General features: G+C 32.5%; 1 protein-coding gene across 2 annotated transcripts in view; it reads right to left on the bottom strand.

Annotated features, from left to right (window-relative positions):
• The window catches only part of SNTG2 (syntrophin gamma 2), a 628,864-nt gene that overhangs the window by 203,804 nt on the left and 399,411 nt on the right, over window positions 1-25,649 (bottom strand). For both annotated transcript variants that reach the window (XM_031951163.1, XM_031951164.1), the window contains 2 exons: window positions 13,691-13,820; window positions 11,137-11,175 (listed from right to left, as the gene is read on the bottom strand). In XM_031951163.1, the coding sequence (XP_031807023.1) occupies window positions 11,137-11,175; window positions 13,691-13,820 (169 nt within the window). The remainder of the gene's footprint in view (window positions 1-11,136; window positions 11,176-13,690; window positions 13,821-25,649) is intronic.

Here is a 25,649-nt window from a genome sequence, read left to right as displayed (position 1 = left end):
TCATTGCCACTCATCTGTTTTCTTCTCCAACTGTAGGAATACAAGCAAACCTTCTCTCCCAGGCAGTTAACTTATCTAGTCCCTTTTATTTACCACTTTTGGGATTTCTCCTCATTACCTGGCTATTATATTGAAGCTATTTGCAGTGGACACTGCCCTGTTGGTTTAAAAGGCCTGTATTCTCCCCAGTTGTAATCCCTTTATGTTATCTGATTGCTTTTCTGTTGGTTGATCATGTGATCCCTTTCTGCCATGTGATTACTTTTTGGCTGATTGATCACATCAGAGTATTGAACTTCTAGAGACTCTTTGGGTGTAAACTCAGCTGCCATCATGCCCCACCTGTCTTTTGTATGATATCTTGGGACTGGGCCCTGCCTCTCAATTTCATGGGTCAATCTATATTCTGAGGCCCAGTGGAAGCCTCGGTTGCATTTTGGACATGGAGTTTGGGGTTTTCTAACCCTGTCCTCTCACTCTATCTCTTTGCCTACACTGAGCTCTTAGATGTCCAACTTTTCCGCATTGAAAACATCAACAATTTTCTCTAGAAGTCCCTTGCCAAGAGGGACCCTGTCTTCCCATGTTCATCATAATCTGGGTATAATAAGCACTTGTGCCCACTGTGGCACAGCGTCTTATGATCTCCTCTAAAAGAGCATTGTTGTATAGTCCCCATATAATTCTTTTGCAAACCTCATTGGCATTTTCCTTAGCCAAATGTCTGGTGATTATTTCTGTAGCTGCATTTTCTCCAATGGTTCTTGTGACAGCTATTTGCAAATGTCTCAAAATCAGCAAAAGGTTCATTGGGACCTTGCTCTATTTTTGTGAAGGCTTTACCTTCATCTTTTTCTGGGAGAGAACCCCAAGCTTTTACTGCAGCTTTAGAAATTTGCTCATACACTGTTATGGAATAATTAATCTGTGCTAAATTCTCTCCATACTGACCTTCACCTGCTAGTTGGTCAAAAATGATTTGTATGTTAACTCCAGTTTGCCTATTGCATTGGGCTTGAATCCTACATAATGCATGATACTCCAAAAGCCACAACAAGTTTTATCTAGGTTCTAAACATGTCCTTGCTATGGATTTCCAATCACTGGGGGTTAGGATTTCATAAGCCAAACTATCTAGTAACATCTTAACATAAGACAATGTAGCCCCATAAAGAGTGCAACCCTTTTTCAAATCCTTATTTTTTTCCAGATCAAAGGAGTGTATCTTCCCTTTTTTTGACCTGAAGAGTCAGTCTTTTCAATCACAGAGTATGCATTTATTTTTAAATCAGATATATACTGTCCTTCTCTCTTAGCCTTGACTAATACCTTTTGTAATCTTGTCATAGGCTGCTTCATAGGTGGTTCTGTTTGTGTCACTGCCTTTCCCCCTCTTCCTTCTCTTCACCCATGAAGGGTTAATTGAGGGAAGTAGGTCAGGGGATGGGAAATGCCCCTGTTGTAAAGTGCCACACTCAGAATTGTACTTAACTCCATTCTTATCTGATTCTTCATCCTTTTCACCTAGTTTAGTTGACTCCGACTCCTCCTGCTCTTTCATCTTTTTCCTTATTCTAACACTTATATAATTTCTTAAAACCAGTTGTATTAAATTATATGTATTAAGTGTATTTTTGGAAATTGAGTTTGGATTGGAATTGTAGTATTCACCTAATTGCTCTCCTATTAATTTCCACTTATCTGGATCCAATTTTTTTTCCATAGAGAACCAAGGACATGTATACTGTACAGTTTCTAAAGGTTCAGTGAGCTGCTCTCAAATTATAATTAAACCTTGACTTTTCATAAGTCTGACAAAGCTCTCTAAACATTTTCCTTGAAGAGGAAAAGCAGGCTGTTTTCTAAACATCTGTCCCATTTTAAGTGAAGCACTAGTATAGCCCTTTAATAAAGTTTCCTTATCTATTTTTGTACTCATTCTAATTTCTGGGTTGAGGAGACTTTTCCACTGAAATCAGGATCTGTCTGTTCCACGTTCGGGAGCTAAACTGTAATATTCTTCCTTAAAATATAATTTTCTCTGGGAGCAGGTTTCTTGGGTGGCTTCTGGGAGCAGCCTTGGTTTCAGTTTAAAGTAATAATCGCCTCAAATGCAGCCAGGAGTTAAAGTCCAGATCCTTTATTGTCTCCTTCAAAATAGCCCGGTTAGCTTTCTTAGAGGTCTATCTTTCTCTTTGGTTCTGAGAGCTCTTGCCTCTACTCCTTTGTCTCTGCGAGCTTCAGCCTCTCTTCCTCCAAATCTCCAGCCAGCACAAAGGGGGAAGTTGGAATGAATCTGCCTCTGCCTCTGAGAGTAAGCTTGTGGGCTTCTTTGGTTCTCTTTATGTTTAAATAATACATTTATTTGACCTTTTTTTGGTAGATAGTAATAGTTTATTCTATACTTTGTTTTAGCCAAATGATTCTCCACTTTTCCAAGTAGTTTTTCTCAAATAAATTCTTGCTCCCAAAGTCTGGATCATTGTGTTTATGAAACATAAAATTACAACAATAATTTAATATTATTGTGTGCACCTAAGCTATTACGATGATCTATCACTCAATTTTTTAGCCAATATCACACTGTTTTTTTATGATTACCACTTTAGGATAGTGTTTGAGATCTAGTATTACTAGGCCTCCTTCTTTCAGATTGTTTTCCATTGTATCCTTGATATTCTCAACATTTTTTTCTTTCAGATGACTTTTATTATTTTTCCTAGTTTTGCAAAATATTTTTTGTAATTTTATTGATATAGTAGTTAATAACTAAATTATTTTAAAAATAACTGGCTCAATAGAAACATACTATTTTCCCCATCTCTATCTGCATAAAAATCATTTTGTAAATGTGATTAGATAGTTCCTGGGTTTGTGTTGGCAGGTAAAATCTGAAATATTTTATATTGTCTACAATTATTTTAAATATGTTTCTTTTTCTTTATATTGTACTTTAGTCTGATATATGTAAAGGTGGATGATTTATGTATGTTTATTTTATATCCTGCATTTTTGCTAGAAGTAACATTTCAACTATTTTTTCAGTTGATTCTTCAAAATTTTCTAATAAAACATCATCTCATCTACAAAGAGTTATAGTTATATTTTCTCAATGTGTATTCTAATTCCTTTTTTTTTTCCTTGTTACTTGATAAACTTTTCCAGTACAATATTGTCTAACAGTGGTAATGATAACATCTTTGCTTCACATCTTATTGGGAAATCTTATAGATTATTCCTTTTATAAATATAGTTTTTGAAAGTTTTAGGTATATACTGCTTATCATTTTAAGGAAAACTACACTTAGTCTGATAACTTTAGAGTGTTTCTAATAAAAATGACTTTTATTTTGTGAAAAGACTTTTCTCTATTGAAATAATCACATTATTTTTCTTAGTTTTGTTACTGATGTAATTAATCTTGCTGATCATTTTCCTAATATTGAACTAGTCCGACATTCCTGTTTGAAATTTTATCTGGGCATAGTATATGATTTTTGTGACATATTGTTGCAATCTCTTCCTAGTGTTTTCTTATTTTCCCATTAATATTTATTAGGAAAATTAGTTTCCTATTTTATTTTGTTTTTTTTTTCCCTGTGCTTGTTTCACATGTCAGCACCATATATATATGTTGTCAAAGGAATTAGGTAGGATTCCTTTTCCACCCATTTTCCCAAATAATTTTTAATTTTTATTGTATTGGAATTAATTGTTCTTTAAATGTTTGGTAGAATTTACTTGGGAATCCATTTTGTCCCAGTGATTCTCTCCCCCCGCCTTAGATCTCTAATTGCTGTCTTCTTCAATTTAAAACAGGGGTAGTTTATTTTTTCTTCTATTAATTTGGGCACTTTATATTTTTATAATTACATATCCATTTCACTTACATTATTAGACATATTGCCATATAACTAGACAAAATAACTCCAAATAGAAACATTAATTTTTTCTTCATTGATGGTGAATTCAGCCTTCTAATTGTGGATACTGGTAGTTTGGTTTTCTTTTTAAAATCAAATTAACAAATAGTCTGTCAATTTATCATCTCCACTCTAAAATTCATTTTTATTTTTTCAATTAGTTCAATGTTTTTATTTTGTTTTATTTTTTACTTTTGTTTTAATTATATTGACATTGATTTTTAAGATTTCCAATTTGCTGCTTAATTACAGATATTTAATTTGCTCTTTTTTAAGTTTTAAAAATTATATGCCTAATAAATTTACCTATTTTTCTCTATTATATCATAAAGTATATATTATATATATATATATATATGTGTGTGTGTGTGTGTGCGTGTGTGTGTGTGTGTGTGTGTGTGTGTATAAGTTTAGGAAGTGAGATGGTACAGTGAATTAAGAGGATTCATCTTCTGAGTTTGAATATGATCTCAGACATTTACTAGCTGCTTGACAATAGGCAAGTCACTTAACCTTGTTTATTTCAGTTCCTCATCTGTAAAGTGAACTGAAGAGGGGATATAACAAACTACTCCAATGTCTAAAAACTCCAAATGGGGTCATGAAAAGTAGGACACAACCCCGAAACTACTGAACAAGAAGAATTATTTGGAGATGCACATTTTCCCCTAAGAGCAAATTTTCTTGCATTCCATCAATTTTGGTATGTTTATTATCTTATCATTTTCACTTTCCTTAATGAAATTTTTATCATTTCTATGACTTGGTCTTTGACCCACACATTCTTTAGGATTATAATATTTAGTTTCCAATTAATTTTATCTATATCTCCCATTTTATTGAATGTAATTTTTATTGCACTATGATCTGAAAATGAGACACTTAATGTTTTTATGTTTCTACATTTGGTTGCAAAATTTTATGTCATAATACATTACAGATCATGCCTAAGTAAAGGGACAGGTCAATTCTCCAAGAGCTTCCATATCTGTGAATCATAAACTTGAAGGAGTTGCAAAGCAGTTTTGCAGGTGTTCCGTGTGGATTGGGAATGAAATAAATTGGAGGCAAGAGGGAAGAGGACAAAGGTGAGAGAACAGCAATGGCTTCTCAATCTCCTTGTATCATTATCATCAACTCACATGAAGAGATCCATTCTACAGGTCTGGGTTAGACCTCCAGCAGCCACTGGCAGGTGGCTCCTGTATCACAACAATAATATATGATCAGTTTTTTTTAATAATAGCCTTTTATTTTTCTAAATAGTTTTCAACATTTACCTTTGCAAAATCTTGTGTTCCAATTTTCTCCCTCCTTCCCTCCCTCTCCCATAGACACCAAGCATTCCATTATAGGTTAAATGTGTAATTCTTCTAAACATGTTTCCATATTTGTTATTCTGCACCAGAAAAATGGGATCAAAAGAGAAAAAAACATGAGAAAGAAAAATAAAAACAAGCAAATAAACAATGCCATCACCAAAAAAAGTGATAATACTATACTTTGACCTACTTTCAGTCTCCATAGTTCTCTCTCTGGATGCAGATGGCTCTTTCCATCACAAGTCTATTGGAAATGTCTATTGAAAACAGTATAGTCAGTGTGTGTGTGTGTGTGTGTGTGTGTGTGTGCTGTGTGCTGTGTTTGTGTGTGTAGATCCCCATGTACCAGTTTTTATCCCCATTTAAGTTTTCTTCAGAGGTATATTAGATATAATATATAGACTTTTCTAAAATTCTAGTCATCTCCTTAACTTTTTTCTTGTTTTATGTTTTTTTTTGGGGGGGTGGATTTATTTAATATTTAAGGTCCCCAACTAGTATACTTTTATCATTGGCTTAATTCTCTGACTTATTTAACTTTTCCTTTAAGAATTTGGATGCTATATGTTTAGTATTGATATTACTTCATTACATCATTATCTATGGTGCCTGTTAGTAAAATGTCATTGTCCTGCTTATTAATTAGTCCTGTCTTTTAATCAGTTCTATTTTTTCTTTTGCTTTATCTGAGATCCTCATATTTACCCCTAATTCTTATACTTTAGTTGAAGCATAACAGATTCTGCTTCAGCCCCATATCTTTACCCTATGTGTGCCTCTCTGTTTCAAGTATGTATCTTATAAACAATGTAGCATATTATTTTTAATTTACTCTGCTATCTACTTCCATTTTATGGGTGAGTACATCCAATTCAAATAACAACTAGGCTGTTAAATATATTAAGTATATGGAGTCAGGAAGACTCATATTGTTGAATTAAAATCTGGCTTCAGATACTAACTAGTTGTATCTGAGTTGTTTAACCTCATTTGCCTCAGTTTCCTCTTTTGTTAAATGAGCTAGAGAAGTTAGTGGCAAACTGCTCCAGGATCTTTGTTAAGAAAACTCCAAATGAGATTACAAAGAATTACACAGGCCTGAAAAATGATTGAACAAGAAAATTATTCCATTTGCATTCACAGTTATGATTTCTCTCTATTTCTCATCATTTTATGTTTTCACTTTTTCTTTTCTTTCTCTTTTAATTTTATCCATGCTTAAAAATACTGCTGACCACATCACCTTCCCAATCTGACCTTCCCTTCTATTAGTCTTTTATTTTCACCCTCCTTTCATACTTCCCTGTAGCTAAGTGATTGTGTGTGTTATTTCTTCTTGGAACCAAATTCTGCTCTTCCTCGCCTTCCCGTTTTCCCTATTTTAGAAGCCATTCATATCTTTTGTATAAAATAATTTAGCTTACTCCCCTGTTAGGATCTTACAAGTGCTAAGTCACTGGAAATGATAGAGACAATGATTATGTACTTAGTACTTACTAGAGTTCTACGAGATTCACACCTTTAAGAGGGAATATATAAGCTAGGAGCCTCAACCAGGATTCACTCTGGGAGATTCAGAAGCCAGGATTCAGTTGAGGAGATTCACAAGCCAGAGAAGGCAGTCAGGCAGAAATAAGGAAGAGAGAGAAGTGGTGGCAGGCTGTCCTGTGGAGAACACTGAAACCAAAATCCAGAAGGCCTCCAGAAAACTAGCCGAGCCCCAAGTGAAGGAGATAAGATTTTAAAGGAGACAATAAAGGATTTGGACTTTAACTCCTGACTGCATTTGAGGTGATTATACTGAACTGAAAGGAAGACTGCTCCCAGAATACCCCCAAGAAACTTGCTTCCAGAGAATATTATATTTTAGAGAAGAATATTACACTCCCCTGACCTCCTTCTCTCAAGGCATCCCTTTTCTTCTCATTGTAGTCAATTCATTTCCATGTCTTCCATCTATGTGTACTCTTTTGTTTCTTTTCTTCAAAATCCATGTTAGAAACAAATCTGAACTATTCTAGACAATCTAAAAACATTTGATAGTATATGGCAAAAACTATTAAATTGTTCATATCCTTTGACTCAGCATTACTGCTATACTGAAAAAGATAAGTGAAATAGGAAAAGGATCCATATATATGTATAAGTATATATATATATGTGTGTGTATATATATATATATATTAATATTTAATCAACTCTGTTGGTGATGAAAAAGAATTGGAAACTAAGGAGGAGTTATTCAATAACTGGAGAATGGTTTGACAAGTTATGATACATGAATGTGATAGAATACTAATTATGCTGTAAGAAATAACAAAATGATGGTTTAGAAAAAAATAGAGAAGACTTGTAAAAACAATTGATTATTTGTACTATAAAAAAGGTCTTCTCTATTTTTCTCACAGTTTGAAAGGTAATATGATATAATACAAAGGAAAAACACATGATATATGGAGATTGTGTTCTTAGCCCGACTACAATATTTATTCCATGCATTCTACTCTTTCAGTCTCACTTTCAGCATATATTAAATACAATGCTTACAATGTTGTGATGAAAATCCTCCTGTCTAGGTCAACAAAACAATGTCCTTGTTGATCTAAACAGAAGTTGACAAAATTCTGAAATGAAATTAATTTTATTAGTAAAATTAAGGGCATGGATTGTTATATCTACGTGAAAGTAAAAATAGAAATATTTGACAATTGACTAGTTATGTAGAATAAAGGTTAGTGAAAAAATCCAGGATAATGATGAAATTATGAACCTGGGAAATTTGACGTGTCTTCAAGAAAAAGAGAAGTTTGAAAGAAGAAAAGGTTTCCAAGAGAAAATAATAAGTTCATTCATGAGTATGTTGAGTATATGAAGTCTCTGGAGAGACATCATGTGAGATTGATAAGAAGAAAAATTATCAAGCAAAGAGGAAAAAAAAGACATAAAAATATCTTAGAGAATATTGACGTGGTATAGATGATAAATGGAGAAATAAGACTATGTAAGAATGATGAGATGAGGACCAGGCATCAGTCTTGTAATTAATATGCATTTATTTATTTAACACCTACTTTGTGGCAAGTTAAGCAATGGAAATACAGAGAAAGGCCACATACTCAAGAAGATCACATTCTAATCAGGGAGACAACACGGAAATAACAAGGAAGAGAAAAAGAATACTTAGAAGGTAATCTCAGAGGGGAGGGTACTAGCAGTTCTTGGATTGAGAAAGATTTATAGAAAGTGAGATTAAAGATGAGACTTGATGAAGACAGGAAACCTAAAGAATGAAGGTGGGAGCAGAGAGGACAGCCAATTCACAGGCACAAAGATGGGGAATGGAGAGTTGTACATAAAATATAGCCAGTGTACCTGAATGGTACATAGTAATGTACCATTATTATATTACCATGATGGTAATAGTGATATATAAGTGGTTATAAGCTATAGATTCTAAATTCACTTGCTTAACTATTTGAAGTAAAGTGAAAGCCCTCTATCTTTGATTTGCTTTGTGATGATGAGTAAGGTCAGTTTGACAGAGTTGATATCAATCTGGAAAGTCCCTCCAAATGTTTTTGTAACTCTTGACCAATCAGCTGTCCAACAGGAGCAGAAGACCATCTTATGACCACTTAGTTTGAAAGCTTGTATCATTTCTTCCCTGTCCAAATTAAGGAGAAGCCTGTCCATCTTACATAGAGATATTCCTTCCTTTACCCAACTTGTGATCCTATTGACAAATTATTTTACTTATTTAGTGGAATTATTCTGTATTTTGGTATATCTCTTCCAAATGACTGGACAGCCAGCCCTATAAAAATAGGGCCCTCAAGGGAAGTGGCATCTCAGATCATGAGGAAGATCTGACATCTACTTTATCAGAGAGGATCACAGACTCTTTAATAAAGTGTCATTGGCTCAGATCTCTGCCTCACTCTTTCTTATTATAGGTGGGAAAATTTTAATCTTCACAAGATTACATTCAATTGGAGCAAGTATGGTAATATAGAGATAAGCATAATGCAAAATCAAGGATAATAGTGATAGAGGAAAGATCTAGGAAAACTCCAGAAGGGAGAGAAATGAGGGAGACTATATGGAGAAAGTGGTATCTACACTGAACTGGCAAGGAATTGTGAAATAGTTAAGAAGCTAATGCAATTCAAGCACAGTAGATGACCTCCCACTAGATTGTGGGTTCTTTGACTGCAGAGAAAATGTTTGTCTTTCTTTGCATCCCTAACATTTAGCATATAGTATATCAGGGGTCCTCAAACTTTTTAAATAGGGGGCCAGTTCATTGTCCCTCAGACTGTTGGAGGGCCAAACTATAGTAAAAACAAAAACTTTGTTTTGTGGGGCTTTAAATAAAGAAACTTCATAACCCTTGGTGAGGGGGATAATCGTCCTCAGCTGCTGCATCTGGCCCTCGGGCTGTAGTTTGAGGACCCCTGTAAGTATATAATAATTGCTTGTTGACTACTGACTGTCAAACTGACTTGCACAAAAGAAAAGTTTTGGGATGGTTTTTCTCAAACAAAAAGTAAGGATGTAAGAAGAAAAAATATCAATGGAAAGTGAGAAGAGATAAGATTAGCACACTTCAGAGCTTTAAAAACAAAGTTATCTTAAATCTATTAGGAATACACTGAAGTATCTGAAGAGGAGAGTGATGTGGTCAGATATGTGAATTAGGTAACTTTTATATTTCTCTTACATATAACATTTTAGAGAAAAATATTCTTGAACATTTAAATATCAGTTTTTTAAAAGATGAATATTCTGCAGCAAGCTTAGCTCAGGCCAGTCTAGGGATTCAGTTTCAGGCCCAGAACATTATAAAACACTTTTAAACTATAAAATTCAATTTAAAAAAATTTGGTCCCCTCTGTCCCTGCATTAGCCAGGCAACAAAGCTGGGTTAGTAATATATCCCATAAGGTAATAATGGAAACTTTCCTAACCTAATCAATCCCTATGGCTTGGGCTCTTTATGTCTTTGGTGAGAGAGAAACCTTGTCTTCTGACTAATCACATTCTGTGAACATCTTCCTTGCTTTCTTAAAGAGAAACCAATCCAGGCTTCATAAGATGAAACACCATTTGTACCACAAGGAGGTGCTTATAAACTCACAAACCAATTCTTTTCTCCTTATTGCAAACTTCATAATAGTCTTGGTTTAAAACATATTACTACGGGCTTAAATTGATCTAACTAGATGATGATGATATTAGTGATGAGGCAGTTCTGCATAATTGATCATTGATGTACTTGAATTCAGAAACTGGGTTCATGCTTTGCCTCTGATGTATTCTAGCTGTGTAATTCTGAGCAAACCAAAAAACCTCTCAATAACCCAGGTGATTCACTACAACTATAATTCCAAATGAGTTGGGGATCTGCAAAAATAGAGGGAGTTCCTCACAGAAAGAATGTTCACTATACTAATGACATTATAAGTCCAGTCCTATCCCTGACTTTCCCCCCAGAAGAAAAAAAAAAAAAGAAACAATGACAGCAACAAAAACAACAGACACTTACATATGGCTTAGAACAAAAACATTTTTGTTTTCTAAATATATGTGGTATTTACTATTAATAAAATCTTGTTTTAATGCAGTCTTTCAAATAATGAAAGATCCACATCAGGATGAAGTTTTAATGTATTTTCCAAACAAACTAGAAAAACAGTTTAAGGGATTTCCAACAAATTGTTTGTATTATAAATGAAAAAGTAAATCAAGTTTAAAAAGAAGTTTTCAATACTGGGCTAAAATCCTTTACTTTGTAGTGGCTTCCAATTTCACATACATAATATATCTTTAAAAGAAAAGTTTTAGCATATGGAAATCTATGCCACTCTTAAAATGAAAAACAAAAATCCTACCTGGTCACAAGGAGAACAGCATTTATTTGCCATTTTCATCTAGAGAAAGAAGTTAGTGAAGAGTCAGTTTAACAAGAACATTAATGCTATAATTTTTCAAGCTATCTGTATGGCAGTTGAAATTAATTAGCAGTTCAAAATGCCGTTGAAAAAAGGTGTTTTTTTTCTTTTCTTTTTAGTATATTTCTCTTTGAGCTGTAGAATGGTTCAAGTTGTCATGAATTTATTCAATCAATTCTGATAATAAGTCATAAAAATGTAATTAAAAGACTCAAAAAACTAGAAATTCAATCTGAATGAGCGTATATACCAGCAGATTCCTCTGCCACCTCATACCATTCTCAAATAGGGCTAATCACTTTGGAACCATCTGACTTAAAGAATTATTGTAGTCAATATTGTGAAAAAATCATTTTGTTTCTTTAGGTTTCTCACTTGTAAAATGAGAGGATTGCATGAGGAGATTATTAGTCTTCTTAATCCCTTTTAGTTATTTCATGCTTCTTTAAAATAATCTAAAGAAAAGGAAAATGCTTTAAAGATTATAGAGGCCTATCAGCACATAAGATTTGTAGGGATACATTAAGGAATCTGAATTTGGATTCAGAAGTTTTGAGTTCAGATTTATTTATTTATTTATTTTGCTAGTTATATGAATTTCACCTCTTGAGTCTGCCAGAAGTTTACTCTTCTATAAAATGTAAGGGTGAGACACAATGATATCTACTACCCATTTCAGCTATTAAATTCTTTGATCCCATTACTGACAAGTTGTAAAGTGTTTATCTAAAGCATAGTAGTTTCACCTTAAGAATCCTAGAATGAGCAATACATTGAATAAAATGCACAGTTGGTGATTATATTAGAGCCATCCATCTACATGTATGTTAGAACAAAACAACTGCAAAAACAAACAAAAATTAAATGTATGCTTAACATTTAATTTATATAACATACATTTATTGAAAAATTAATTTTAATATGAATTGGACCTATGGTATTACTGGTGAACTCCCAGATTATAGGTATCATAACCTGCTTTTGTTTCTTCATCTCCTCTAAAAGTTTTGGAGTCCAAAATCTATCATATTCTTGAATGAATAACTTATAGTGGAGGTTGCACTGGCCTATTTGATTGAGAGAAAGACCAATTTCATATCTACAGATCAGAATATGACACCAATTTCCAAGGTTATTTGTGTATTGTTTTAAACTTTGGATTCAGCCAAGAGTAACTAAGAGAGGATATGTCAGACTGATAATATTTGGAAAACTCAGTCTCTTGTGGGCTGAGTCAGAACTGATCATTTAGTGTGTGTAAAACAAAACAAAATATATCTGTACCAAACTATGGCTCTCCATCAAACTTCCATAATTTTTAATTCCTGCCAACATTGTCCCTTTGACTATTAAACCCTTAGTTCTCCAGATTTTCTTTTTTGGAAGACAAAGATGTTATCTAAGAACAGAATCATGAAGAGTATGCATGATAAAGAATTCTAAATTTGTAGACAGAAAATCTGGATTCAAATTCTGGCTCTGCTAAAAATTGCTTGATCTCTGTTCCTCTTCTGTAAAATGAGGAAGTTGGACAAGATGGACTTTAATATCCTATTCAGGACTACAGCTATGATCCTAAGCAGCTATGCAGCACATGTACAGAATGAGGTTTTTATACAGTTGTCTCTGCTGTTAGAATGTAAGCTCCTTGAGAGTAGTCATTTCTTGTTGTTTTTTAATTTGTATCCTCAGCACTTAAAACAGTTACTGGCATGCTAGATACTTAGTAAATGTTGATTGATAGCTTTTCTTTTTAAATACTATAAAAATGTGTTTTATAAACACTGAGTTAACCTAAATCTCCATAGTTTTCTCTTATTCAAAATCTTATTCACAAGAATCAAACCATGCATTTGTAAGTACAAGGCTGAGTTATTTGTTTTGTTTTTAATATTTGTTTTTTTGTGGAAATTTCCAATGTGTATCCTGGAAAGCATTTCCTGTGATCATTCAGTGTCAGAGTCCAAGAAACCTAGATTTCCTGATTCAAAATCAAGTCCTCTTATTATAGTATCATTTTGGCTCATAATTAATATTTAATATTTACAAAATTACAAAGTATCTGGGTGGATATATGGTAAAAATGTCCTTCATATGAATGTTTGGAAATGAGCTTCAGCACTGCACTAAAGAACACTAAATGAGAAATCAGAAAAGCTAGATTTAATGCCTTTGTCCAGTTTCTTGAAATGAGGATAATAATACTTAAATTTACTACTTCATAGCATTTTGTAGGGATCAAATGAGGCAATTGATTTAAAAGTATAAAGTGTAAATCTATGTAAGGCAACTGAAAAGTAATAAATACTTGAAAAAATCTGAATGACTTTTTTTATTCATGTTTTATGAGCATTTTAGGAAGGTTTTGAAATATGATTCTAAACCCTTATTTAAAGCAAGTTGATTAAAGAATAATTAATGATGACATTGTTCCTATGAATGATTAAATATAACAATGCAAAAGTATCAAGGTTGGGAAAATTTATATACCTACATTTTGGAGTGTCAAATCACCAATGTTAGCTGATATTGCTCTTAGCCAGTCAGTATTCTCCTGGGTTGTATAAAACTGAATGATGCCCGTACTGACTCCATCCAGGGCTAGCACTTCAAAGGCGTTAGATCTGTAGGGAAAAGGGAAGAATAGAATGCTATGTTTCTGTTTCTATACTATCTGATAGACTTCTGCACCATTCTTTTGAAAGGATTTCTTTTAAAAAGGAAAGACCTTTGAAATATAGTAGTTTTTCCTACAGTTTATACTTAACCTTTCAAAAAATATTATTCACTATAGGCATGTAGTAGAAAAAATGTACTCATAGACTTGACATATTTAAGTGATCTTATAAAATATTTGTTGAAATTAAGTAAAAACTTTCAAATCCCTCACCTCCAAGAGTCATTCTTATATGATAAAAACTTTAAAAAGGGAATTCACAAAGTCAATAATTTCTTGTAAAAATTTTGATGTCTCCTTATTCTATTTCCAGTAATAATTCGTTCAAAATCCATTATTATAACCATTAAATCTGTTAACATGGTGATCATATATATCAAAGTCATTCCTACATAGCACTTAAGACATTTAGAATCATAAGATCATGTATATATATTCAGTTCTTAAAGTAATGATTTGATATAGTTCCTGCATGGCTAGTAGATGACCAAAATCAGTCCAAGCAATTTAGGAACAAAAGAGAAACTTTGTAATTCTTCAGCATTTTAGTCATGAGGTCATATTCGTCCCTCCACAAACAATTGTTATGAAGGCAATTTCCAAACATTATTTCCAGGGGGAAAATGGAATCTGAATTTTAGTTCATTTTTGGTTGTAGATTATTATCTTGTCTTTGGAGTGGGCCTATTGACATGTATGAAGCAAGTAATTAAAACAAAAATCAATAGTTGTTTACTTTTATTTAAAAATGTGAAATTTGCAAGGATTTTTTCCAAAAGAACTCTGTGTAATACACATTATACCACCAAAATTCTATTTTATAGATGACAAAACTTACATATCAGAAGTTAACCATTATATAATATATTTTAAAGTTTTTTATTTATCTTCCTTTCTACTCTTTTACTCAAACTCTCTTTCCCAATTTAGAACACAAGAAAAATAAAATGTATTGCCAATCAAGGCAAATTTCCACATAGGCTATATAAAAAAAAAAAAAAATTGTCTTATTCTTCATTCTGAGCCCTTCATCTCTCTATTAGGAGGGAGAAAGTACTCTCATAATTACTCTTCTGGAATTCTATTTGGCAATTATGCAGGTGAGACAAGGAAAACAGATTTCCATCTCATTTATATACTATAATTTTTTTACCCATTCTTTAATTTATGAGAATCCTCTCAGATTCCCATTCTTTGCTACCTCAAAAAGAACTATTAATATTACTTAAAACAAATTTCTCCTTTATTCTACTCTCCTTCTAACCCCCCATTTCCTCTTCTTTCCTTTCCTCCCTTATGCCTATTGATTGAAACATATTTCTGTCCCTTTCTGTACCTTCTGTACCTCTTCCTTCTTTTGAACAGACACTTCTCCCACCAATCCTCTTCCTTGTTTATAGAGATGTCTTCCTGTGCATTCTGATTATGGGCAATAATTAACTTAACCTCCTTTATCCTGATTCCCAACCTCAACTACAATTCATTTCTCTTTTCTTCTCTTTCCATTCTTTCTATACAAAAGAGAACAGCTTCTAGGCTTCCTTTACCTAGAATCACTCTATGAATCCTAATGATGAAAATTTTCAGAGGAGACACTTTGTATAAATTTTCCATATTTGAATATAAAATTTATTTTTGTTTAAAGCTTTAATTGTACATCCAGGAAAACTTCTTCTTTTTTTTTAATGTGCATATATGTATGTGTATGTATATTTTCTTCTTCCATTTCCTTCTTTCCTTCCAATTTTGGTTGTACTGATTTTATTAGTACAAAATTTTCTTAATTTGAAGCAAACATTCATTTTTATATCATATGATCCATTTTATCTTTTGTTTTGTTATGAAATCTTTTTTTCCATATATTGGACATATATTTTTTCTCATGCTTTTTGAATTTGTTTATGATATCACTCTTGAAACTTAAATTATGTATTCATTTTGATCTTATCTTGGTATAAATGAAGGTCTATGTCTAGTTTCTGCCAGACTGCTCTCCACTATTCCCTAAAATTATTGTCAAATATTGAATTGTTACCCACAAAACTTAGATCTTTTAGTTTATCAAATAATTATAGTGATCATTTACCTTTATTTATTATGTATTTTTATATTTCACTGATAAACCACTCTACTTCTTATCCAGTACTAGATTGTTTTGATAATCACTACTTTGTAATATAGTTTGAAATCTGACACTTAGATTTCCTCCTTTTGCTTTTAAAAAGTTTATTCCCTTGATATGTTAGACTTTTTATAATATTTCTCCAATTGTTTAGATGTGTCTTTATGTGAAAAGTGTTTTGTCATTGTGTTTATGTTTTGGTAATTATGTTTTAGAAGGTAGGTTCCCAAGTGTTTTATACTGTCTACAGATATTAGCATTCAAAAATGCTAATAATTTATGTGGATTTATTTTATATCTTTCAATTTCACTAAAGCTTTAATTGTTTCAATTAGTTTTTAATTGATTCCTTAGAACTCTAATTTTAGTAGCATATCATTTGCACAAAATGAATATTTTCTTTCCTTGTTCCTAACTGATATTCCTTCAATCCTCCCCCCCCCCCCCAATTGCTATAGCTGGTATTTCTAATACAATACTGAATAATTTTAGTGACATTCTTATTTTATCCTTGATCTAATTGGGAACAAATAGCTTATCATCATTACATATGACCCTTAATTTTAATTTTAGACAACTATTATTACATAAAGAAAAACTGCATTTATTCCTATGCTTTGAATAGGAATACTATATTTTGTCAAAACTTTCCCCTCATCTATTGAAATAATTATATAGTAGTTGTTATTCTTATTAAGTACATAATGAATTATGTATATAGTTACTTTAATATTGAACCAGTTCTGCATTCCTTGGTATAAATCCCTCTAAGATAGAGAAGATGATATTTGTAAAATATTGTGGTATTTAAATTTATTTTAAAAATTGCATATATATTCATTAGTATTTGTCAATATTTTTTTTTCATTTTTGCTTATTCTGGCCTAGGTATGAAAATCATATTTGTATCACAAAAGGAATTTAGTAGGATATATTTACCTACCTATTTTAAAAGAAATAGTTAAAAGAGTATTGGAATTAATTTTTTAAAAAAATGTTTGGTGGAATTTGCTTGTAAATTCAACTGGTCCTAAGACCCTGTGAATATAACTTGTTCAATTTATTTTCCTAAGATAGGATTATTTAGGTGTTTATTTCTAATAAACTAGGAAATATATATTTCCATAAATATCTATTCAATTCATTTGTATTATCTGTTTTGTTGGCATATAATTAGCAAAATAGGTTTTCATAACTAATTTAATTTCCATCTCATGGTGTTGCCTACACTCTTTTCATTTTTTGATTCTGGTGATTTTTTTTTTTTCATTTTAAAATAAAACAAACCAATGATTTATCTGTTTTATTTATTCAATTATACATTTCTTTTTTGGTGAAACCACCTCAATTTCATTTGTAAGTTCAATGGCTTTTTTCAGTTTTACATTTAATTTTGTTAATCTCTTCTTTGATTTTCAGGATTTCTATTTTAGTGTTTAATTGGGGAATTAATTACATTATTTTTCTAGTTTATTATTTTTTTGATGAAACATTTAGGGATATAAATTTTTCTCTGAGTACTATTTTGGCTGCATACCACAAATTTTGGCATATTGTCTCATTGTTGTCCTTATTTTTAATGAAATTATTGGTTGTTTCTATGATGTGTTTTTTTGGACCACTCAGTATATAGACATAGTTAAGGTTCCATATATGTAGGTATGTATGTATATATATATATATATATATATACACATGTACATACATATGCATGTGTAAATATATTGTATATATGCACATACATATGCACACACATTTACATATATCAATCCATACATTCATATATATATATATATATATATGCATTATCTCATTTACTATTCCTGCTAACTCTTCTACTTTATTTTTACCTGCTAATTTGTCTTGCTATTACATAACCTCCCCACAAAAAAATCCCTTCATCACCTCTCATCCATCATCCTTTTTTTTTTAATCATCACATCAAATTCCACATATTATTTTCCCATGTAGAGATATAAATAATTTAACCTTATTTGGTACCATGTTGTTGTTTTCTTTCTTGTTTACCTATTGGTGCCTCTCTTGAGACTTATATTTGAAAACCGAATTTTCTGTTCAGCTCTGATCTTTTCATTAGTAAAGCTGGAAAGTTCTCTGTTCCACTGAATACCCATCTTTTCCTCTGACATGGACAGCTTTGAATACAATGTGTTTTATATATAGGCTTTCTTGAAATGGAAATTTATTGTTACATATTTTTAAATTTTCTCATATATTCTACTATACTTGTGATTTTTTTTGTTTTTTCTTTTTCTATTTTATTTTTTCCTGTTTTGTAGGTAAGTTCTAAATTTAAAATAGTAGAAAAATGAAAGAGGGAAAGCAAATTATGTAAGGAAAAAGGTAAACTCACTACTAATGAGGTAGAATTTAAAGCAAAAAAAAAAAAATAGGAGATATTTTGTCCAACCATATGCCAATAAATTTGACAATCTAAATGAAACATGAATATTTACAAATATAAATTGTCCAGAATAATAGAAAAGGAAATAAACTATGTAAATATTCCCCTTTTAGAAATATTTCTTTTTACCTTTTTAGGTTTCTCTTGAGTTCTATATTTGTAGATCAAACCTTTTGTTAAGTTCTGGTTTTTTCATCAAAAATAGGTGAAATTCGCTTATTTTGTTGAATGACCATCTTTTTCCTGGAAAAAGATGCTCATTCTGGCTGGGTAGGTTACTTTTGGTTATATACCGAGTTCCTTAGCCTTTTGGAATATCATATTCCAGGCCCTTCAATCTTTTAATGTGTATGCTGCTAGATCCTTGGTGATCCTTATTGTGGCTCCTCTATATTTGAATTGGGTTTTTCTAGCTACTTGGAGTATTTTTTCCTTCGTTTGAGGGATCTGGCATTTGGCCACTATATTTCTTGGTGTTTTGATTTTAGGATCCCTTTCAGTAGGTGATCGATGAATTCTTTTAATGTCTATTTTACCCTCTGTTTCTATGACTTTTGGGCAGTTCTCTGATAATTTCCTGGAAAATAGTGTCCAGGCTCTTTTTTTCATCATATTTTTCTGGGAGTCCAAAAATTCTCAGATTGTCTTGCCAAGACCTATTTTCCAGGTCTGTTGTTTTCCCAAGAAGATATTTCACATTTTTCTCCATTCTTTGATTTTTTTTGGTTTTGCTTGACTGATTCTTCTTGTCTCCTTGAGTCATTCAATTCCATTTGTTCAATTTTGATTTTCAATGAAGTATTTTCTTCACTTACTTTTTTTATATCATTTTCTAATTGTCCAATTGAGTTGTTTTGTTCTATGGAATTTTTTTCCATTTTGCCAATTTTATTTTTTAGAGAGCTATTTTCTGTTTCCAGTTCACTAATCCTGTTTTTTTTCAAGGATTTGATTTCTTTATCCACTCTGTCTTTAAATGAGTGGGATGACTTCTCCAGACTCTCTTGCCAAGCCTCCCTCTCCTTTTCCCATTTTTCTTCTAGCTCTCTTGTGAGAACCTTTTTAATTTCTTCTATGAGATTCATCTGTGCTGAGGAACAGATGATCTCCTCCTTTGGGGATTCATCTGGAGATAGTCTGTTTTTAGTCTCCTCAAGATTTAGAGTCTGCTCTCTATCCGTATGGAAGCTGTCAATGGTTAAGGTCCTTTTCAATTTTTTTGCTCATTTTGTCAGAGAAGAATCAGAGACAAACTAGCAAAGAAAAAAAGAAAAAAAAACCCAAATGGAATCTGCTTTTTTGGGGGGAGGGGTTGGGTGAGTTACCAAGCTTCCTCTACAGACTGGGGGGAAGGGGAGGCAGCAGCAAGGCACTAGCAGGACTGTGTTGAAACTGTGCTCTGAGACTCTGAGCATGCTGAGACACTGTGGGGGAAGGGTGGCCAGGTCCTGAGAGACTCCAGCTGTGTAGGGTTGTATTCTTCACCCCTGATGTTTTTAGATTCTCTGCTGGGCTACTGACTTGCTAGAGTCAAGTATCCAATCCTGTAGATTGGCAAAGTAGGGCAAAGTATCCAATCCTGTAGAAAAGCTCTCCCCAAAGAGATGGCTGAGATCACACCCCACCCCCTTCCAGTCTGCTTGCTTGTGAACTGCCTCCTGTGCTCTGGCTGCCCTCAGCATGTACCTTATCTAACACTGTTCCCGCCCTAGAGCAAACACAGACCTTTCCTGGCAAATCTCAAGGATGTCTTCTCTTAGTAACTATTTGTGGGTTTTTTTTCAGTCAAGCATTAATTCAGCGTCTTGTCATGAAATGAATTCTGAGAGAAAACATGGAGCTTACACAGCTGTGTACCTCCTCTCTGCCATCTTGGCTGGAAGTCCCCATATATTTCATTTTAAAAGACAAAACTAAAGCTTGAGTTGCTTTTTACAGATATATACTGAAAACAACATAGGCAAATCTTTATCCAGGAGTCCTTAAAGATTTAATTCAATGCCTTCTACTTTCTATATCTGCTGTATACTACTACTACTACTACAATTACAAATCAATTAATAAACATTATTTAATCACCCACCATGAGCCAGACAATGTGCTAAACCTGAGGGATTAAAAAAAGGAAAAATGCAGCCCTTCCCCTTAAGAAGCTTGTAATCTAAATGGGGAGACAATATGCAAATACATACAAACCAAACAACATATAAGATAAATACAAATAATTAATAAATGGAAGCTACTGGAATTAAAAGGGGCTGAGGAAACTTTCTGTAGAAGATGGAATTTTAGTCAAGACTTAAAGGAATTCAAGGAATTGAATAGGTAGAGAGTTTATTGTTCATTGATCCAAGAGTAATTGATGGGGGATAATAATAGAATGAATAGGTTATGATGGATTTTCAATCTCAAACATAGGATGGATGATAGGAAAACTTTGGAGTTAATTGAATAAAGTGTTGCCATAAATGGACCTTAGCTTTAGGAAAATTACTTTGTTGACCAAATGGAGGGTGGACTGGAGTGAGAAGAGACTTGCACAGGCAGACTCATGAGGAAGCTATTGGGATTAATGATGATGATTGATGATGATATTAACAACTAGCACTTCTAATCCAATCCAATAAACATTTATGAAGTATCATCTGTGTGCCAGACACTGTACTAAGTGCTTTATAAATATTACTTAATTTGATTCTCATGATCACCCTGGGAAGCTGATGCTATTATTGTCCTCATTTTATAGCTGAAAAAAACTGAAGCAAACAGAGAGTAAGTGATTTGCCTAAGTTACATAGCTAGTAAATGTTTGACACAGGATCTGAACTCAGGTCTTCCTGCCTAGGACTAATCCTCTATCTACTATCTTACCTAGTTACTTCTAAATAATAATTTATATCCCAAATGATTATCTCCTGCCACTGAAAGAATTATGATATATAAAGGACTAAGCAATTCTACCTAGAAAATTCAATTACTGTAATCTTTCTTTTGTAAATTCTTTTCCCCAAGTATTTTGGATAATAAAAATCCAGGTGTCATTTCTTCTTAATATTTAGCTCTCTGTTGAAAGACCTTCTTCATCTTGTCTATTACTTTATTTATTACTATTTGTACTTTCAAGTCTAAATGCTCTGTGAGATAAGGGAGGGGGATGTGCTTATATAAATTCACAGCTCAGAGTATAGTAGTATAATGTGTAACATCAAGGGAATGCACATGTGTACTTCTTAGACATTGGAAAATGACCACATTAATACAAAGTAACAAAATCTTAAGTTTTAATAATCATATAGTCAAAACTAACACTTTAATATGACTGGGGTTACTGTTTGTATTGAGACATAGGGAATATTGTACTTAATTATTCTTCTTAATTTGTACAGTGACATTTCTAATTATTAAGTATTAAATATTAACAAAGAAGTCTACTTAAAATTTAGACACAGTTTCCCACATATACTGACCAAAGAATAAGTCACCATGACTGGAAAACTCATAGTCCAGGAAAAAGTACAGAAATCAAAATGAATTTGGTTTCAATAGAAATTTTCTAAGCAGTATTTTCACAATCTTAAAATAATGGTGGTTTTTCACTGGGGGGAGGTTCTCTGAATTTTTAGAAATAATTGTTTTAATAACTACATTTCAATATAATTGTTTTGCTTGGTAATCTTATGTATTTTGTGTTATGCTTTCCAAACATTCTGAGAAGAGGTGCATAGGCTTCTTTAGATTGCAACGGAACCCCTGTTATAGTACCAACCAACCATGTTTTCCTTAAGTAACAGCTAAACCACACAGATATTATACAGGTATATTTTATATAGTTGTCCTTAAAAAGCCTTTTCTTTGAACAGGAAAAGATATAAGATTTTAGATGATCTTAAAACATCTTATTCATAGAATGATACTTTCAGGCTGAAGAGAAAACTTTACAGATCATTCAGAATAATTCTATTATATTGTTGGGGAGGAAACTAAGGCCCAGAAAGAAGGACTTTGCTAAATTCATCATGCTATGAGAAAGTTCTCTTTGGATGATTTCAGTATTCTTAGTTTAGTAGCAAGCTAAATCACTTTGGTGAAAGGCTTGGGAGTGGTATTGCAGGTCATAAGATCAAATATTTAAATTTGGAAAGTTCTTCAAAAATAAACTAATTCAAACTTCTCCAATGAAAGAAGTGAGATGAGAACTAAAATGATACAGAATAAGAAGTAGAGCTGAAATTTTATCCCAGGTTTTCTAATCCAAGATCAAATATTACTTCTATTGTGCCACTGATGCCATTTTTGAATTTATAGTTCAATTATGAATTTTAATTCTTTTAATTTTTGTTCCAACTGTAACAGAGGGCAGCTAAATCTCTGGGCTTGGTGTCAAGAGTACTTATCTTGCTCAGTTTAAATCTGTTATCAACCACTAGCTATGTGACCTTGGGCAAGTCATTTTTATCTCTTTAACTCAGTTGCCTCATTTGTACAAAGACCTATAAAAAGAAACAGCAAAATACTTCAGTATTTTTGTCAAGAAAACAATGGGCATGAAGAGTCTAACATGATTGAAATGATTCAAAAACAAAAACAACCAACTATGCTATTATGTCTTTTTTTTAAAATAAAAAGTAAGATTTTGTTATCTTAATAGCATTTTATGTTTGTAGAAAAATAATGTTATTGAACTAAAATTTTGTTGTTTTGTCAGCCATTCTTGTAAAAGCCAATTTTTTAGACCAAGGCGCAAAAGGAATCAGTATTCATCTAATAATAATCAAACTTAAGAAAAATAATACCTGTTTACATTTTTAAAGCAAGCAAGCAATCAGTAGACAAACATTTATTAAGGACATACTAGGATCACTAGGGTAAGCTCTGGAGATAAATAACAAAAGTGCAATAGGTCACAACTTCAAGGAACTTGAGTGCAGCAGGAAGGACAAGTATATATATGTGTGTGTATGTGTATGTGTGTGTGTGTGTATGCAAAACATATATAAAGTGAATACAAAGTAGTTTGGGAAGGCAGTTATATTTTGAAAAGCTTCACTTTGAAGTTGAGAAGTCTACAGGAAAACAAGGAATTCCAAGAGGCAGAGACCAGAAACATAGACATTTCAGATGGGAGGGGACAGGCAGATCAAAGATATAAATATTTTTGAGGAAAAACAGGTTCATAGTGCTAGGCCACAGAGCACATGGGAAAGAGTGAAGGCCATAAATATCAAACAAAAAACATATGTTAGTAATAAGGAGGATCTGGAGTTTCTGAATGGGAGGGTAATGGGAGACATAAAATCAAGCCTGATGTTTGGTGGCCAAAGAGAAGATTCATTGGATGGGAGAAAGACTTGAAACAGGGATACAAAAATGAGATCAGTGAAACAGTTCAGAGAGAGGTGTAGGTGCTGGGATTATGATGGAAGAAATATAAATAAACAGGAAAGAGAAATATTCAAGGGATGTTGTGCAGATAGGAAGTATAAGATTTGATCACCATTTGGATGTGTGGGATGAGTGGGAAGTAGGCATTCAAGAATATAAGTTAATGAAGTATTTTCCTTAGAACAATATTGTTTTATTGATGAGGAAATGGATGGTCAGGTAAGTTATGCTACTTGACCAACATGGCAGAAATAAGTAAATATCTGAGTTGGGCTCTCAACTTAGATCTTCTTTCTGAGTTTAAGAACTTACCACTAAACACAATTTCTCTGGAAATGTATGCTCAATCTTCCTCTTTCTATTTACAATGCCTTCTTCCATGGTCTATTCTCTGAATCCAGCCATCTATTGGCTGAACAGAGTAGGCACTTAATTGATATTTGTTGAATTGTATTCTCAAAATTGAGCTCACCTTTCAAATACCCTATTAAGTTTTCACTGACTATACAACATAGGGTAACTCTTTCAGATGTGAGCATGTTTGTACTGAGCCCATACTTATAACAGGGTCTGTGCCCAATAAAATAGTAATAGCCACATTGAATAAATGTGAATAGTGGAACTAAAATTTAATTTTAAGGCCCTAAACCATAGAGATAAAAAGAACTAAAAAGTTGTCTATCACTAGAGAAGTTGCTAGTCTCTGTTTTGAAAATAGTTCAGGAAGTAAGTAGAACATTGGACTTGATGCCACCAAAATGTGACTTCTACTTCATCCTCAGGAACTCAATAGCTGTGTGATTATGGGGAAATTAATTTCTGTCTGCTTTGACACACAGATAAAGATCCTGTTGTGAGTTGTGAGGATAAAATTAGATAATATATTTCGTAAAGTACTATGCAAATATTAAAAAATCATATAAATATTATTTGTTATTATTAATAATATGAACACAAATCTTATGACAATACAATGCCTTTCCCTTCCTTTTACTATGTTCATAGCTAAAAAAGAAATACTTAGTATTTTCATATCAAATTGAGCCAAACTCCTGTTCTGCCAGTAATTAAGCAGCTGAAATGAAGCTAATCAGTCTCCAGCCAGCTCACAAATTAGAGTGCTAAAAGCAGATATGGCACAAGAAGTAAAATAATATTTCCTACACACCAGGGTTGCCTGAACTGATCTCATTAAGAAGAAAACAAAGAAAGCATTTATGTATAAGTAGATCACTCTTAAGCATTGTCATCTTTTGTAAAGACCAATTTTGCTTTATGACAAACTATCTGTAATAGGAATGTAGAAAAGAATTCAAAATAATACAGACTTAGACATAAGAGGGCTTAGACACAGGAGCAACCTTAGTCATTGAATCCAAAAACTTTATTTAATAGGTGAGAAAGCTGAGACTGATGCTATTTAATTTTTATTACTTTATAAAAAGCTTTATAATTTTATATGTCTCTATAGTGATAGAGGAGTATCATCAAAGGAGAGACTTGATTGTATGAGACACCTATGAAATCTGCTTTTTTAGGTTACTTTTTAAAATTAAGGAATATTAATTCAATCAAGGTAACATTGATAAGAATAAAGTAAAAATATAAAATCATTTATTCTGGCTCCAAATTTGACAGAGCTCAGCTCAACTATAGCTGTACCCTTGAATACTTCTTTTCTCATTTCTATTATGGGCCAGAATTTGAAACAAGGATTCTTACAAGATGTTAAGTCAGTGGGATTGATGAGACAATGGCTATCTAGTTTAGCATGGTGCTTAATAGTTCTCTAAATTCAGTATGATTGATTTAATCTTACAACAAATAATAGTTTCCTAGTGATATAA

This window comes from Sarcophilus harrisii, chromosome 2 (genome assembly GCF_902635505.1).
Source record: "Sarcophilus harrisii chromosome 2, mSarHar1.11, whole genome shotgun sequence".
Taxonomy (NCBI): Eukaryota; Metazoa; Chordata; class Mammalia; order Dasyuromorphia; family Dasyuridae; genus Sarcophilus; species Sarcophilus harrisii.
This window is presented reverse-complemented; position numbering and strand designations above follow the sequence as displayed.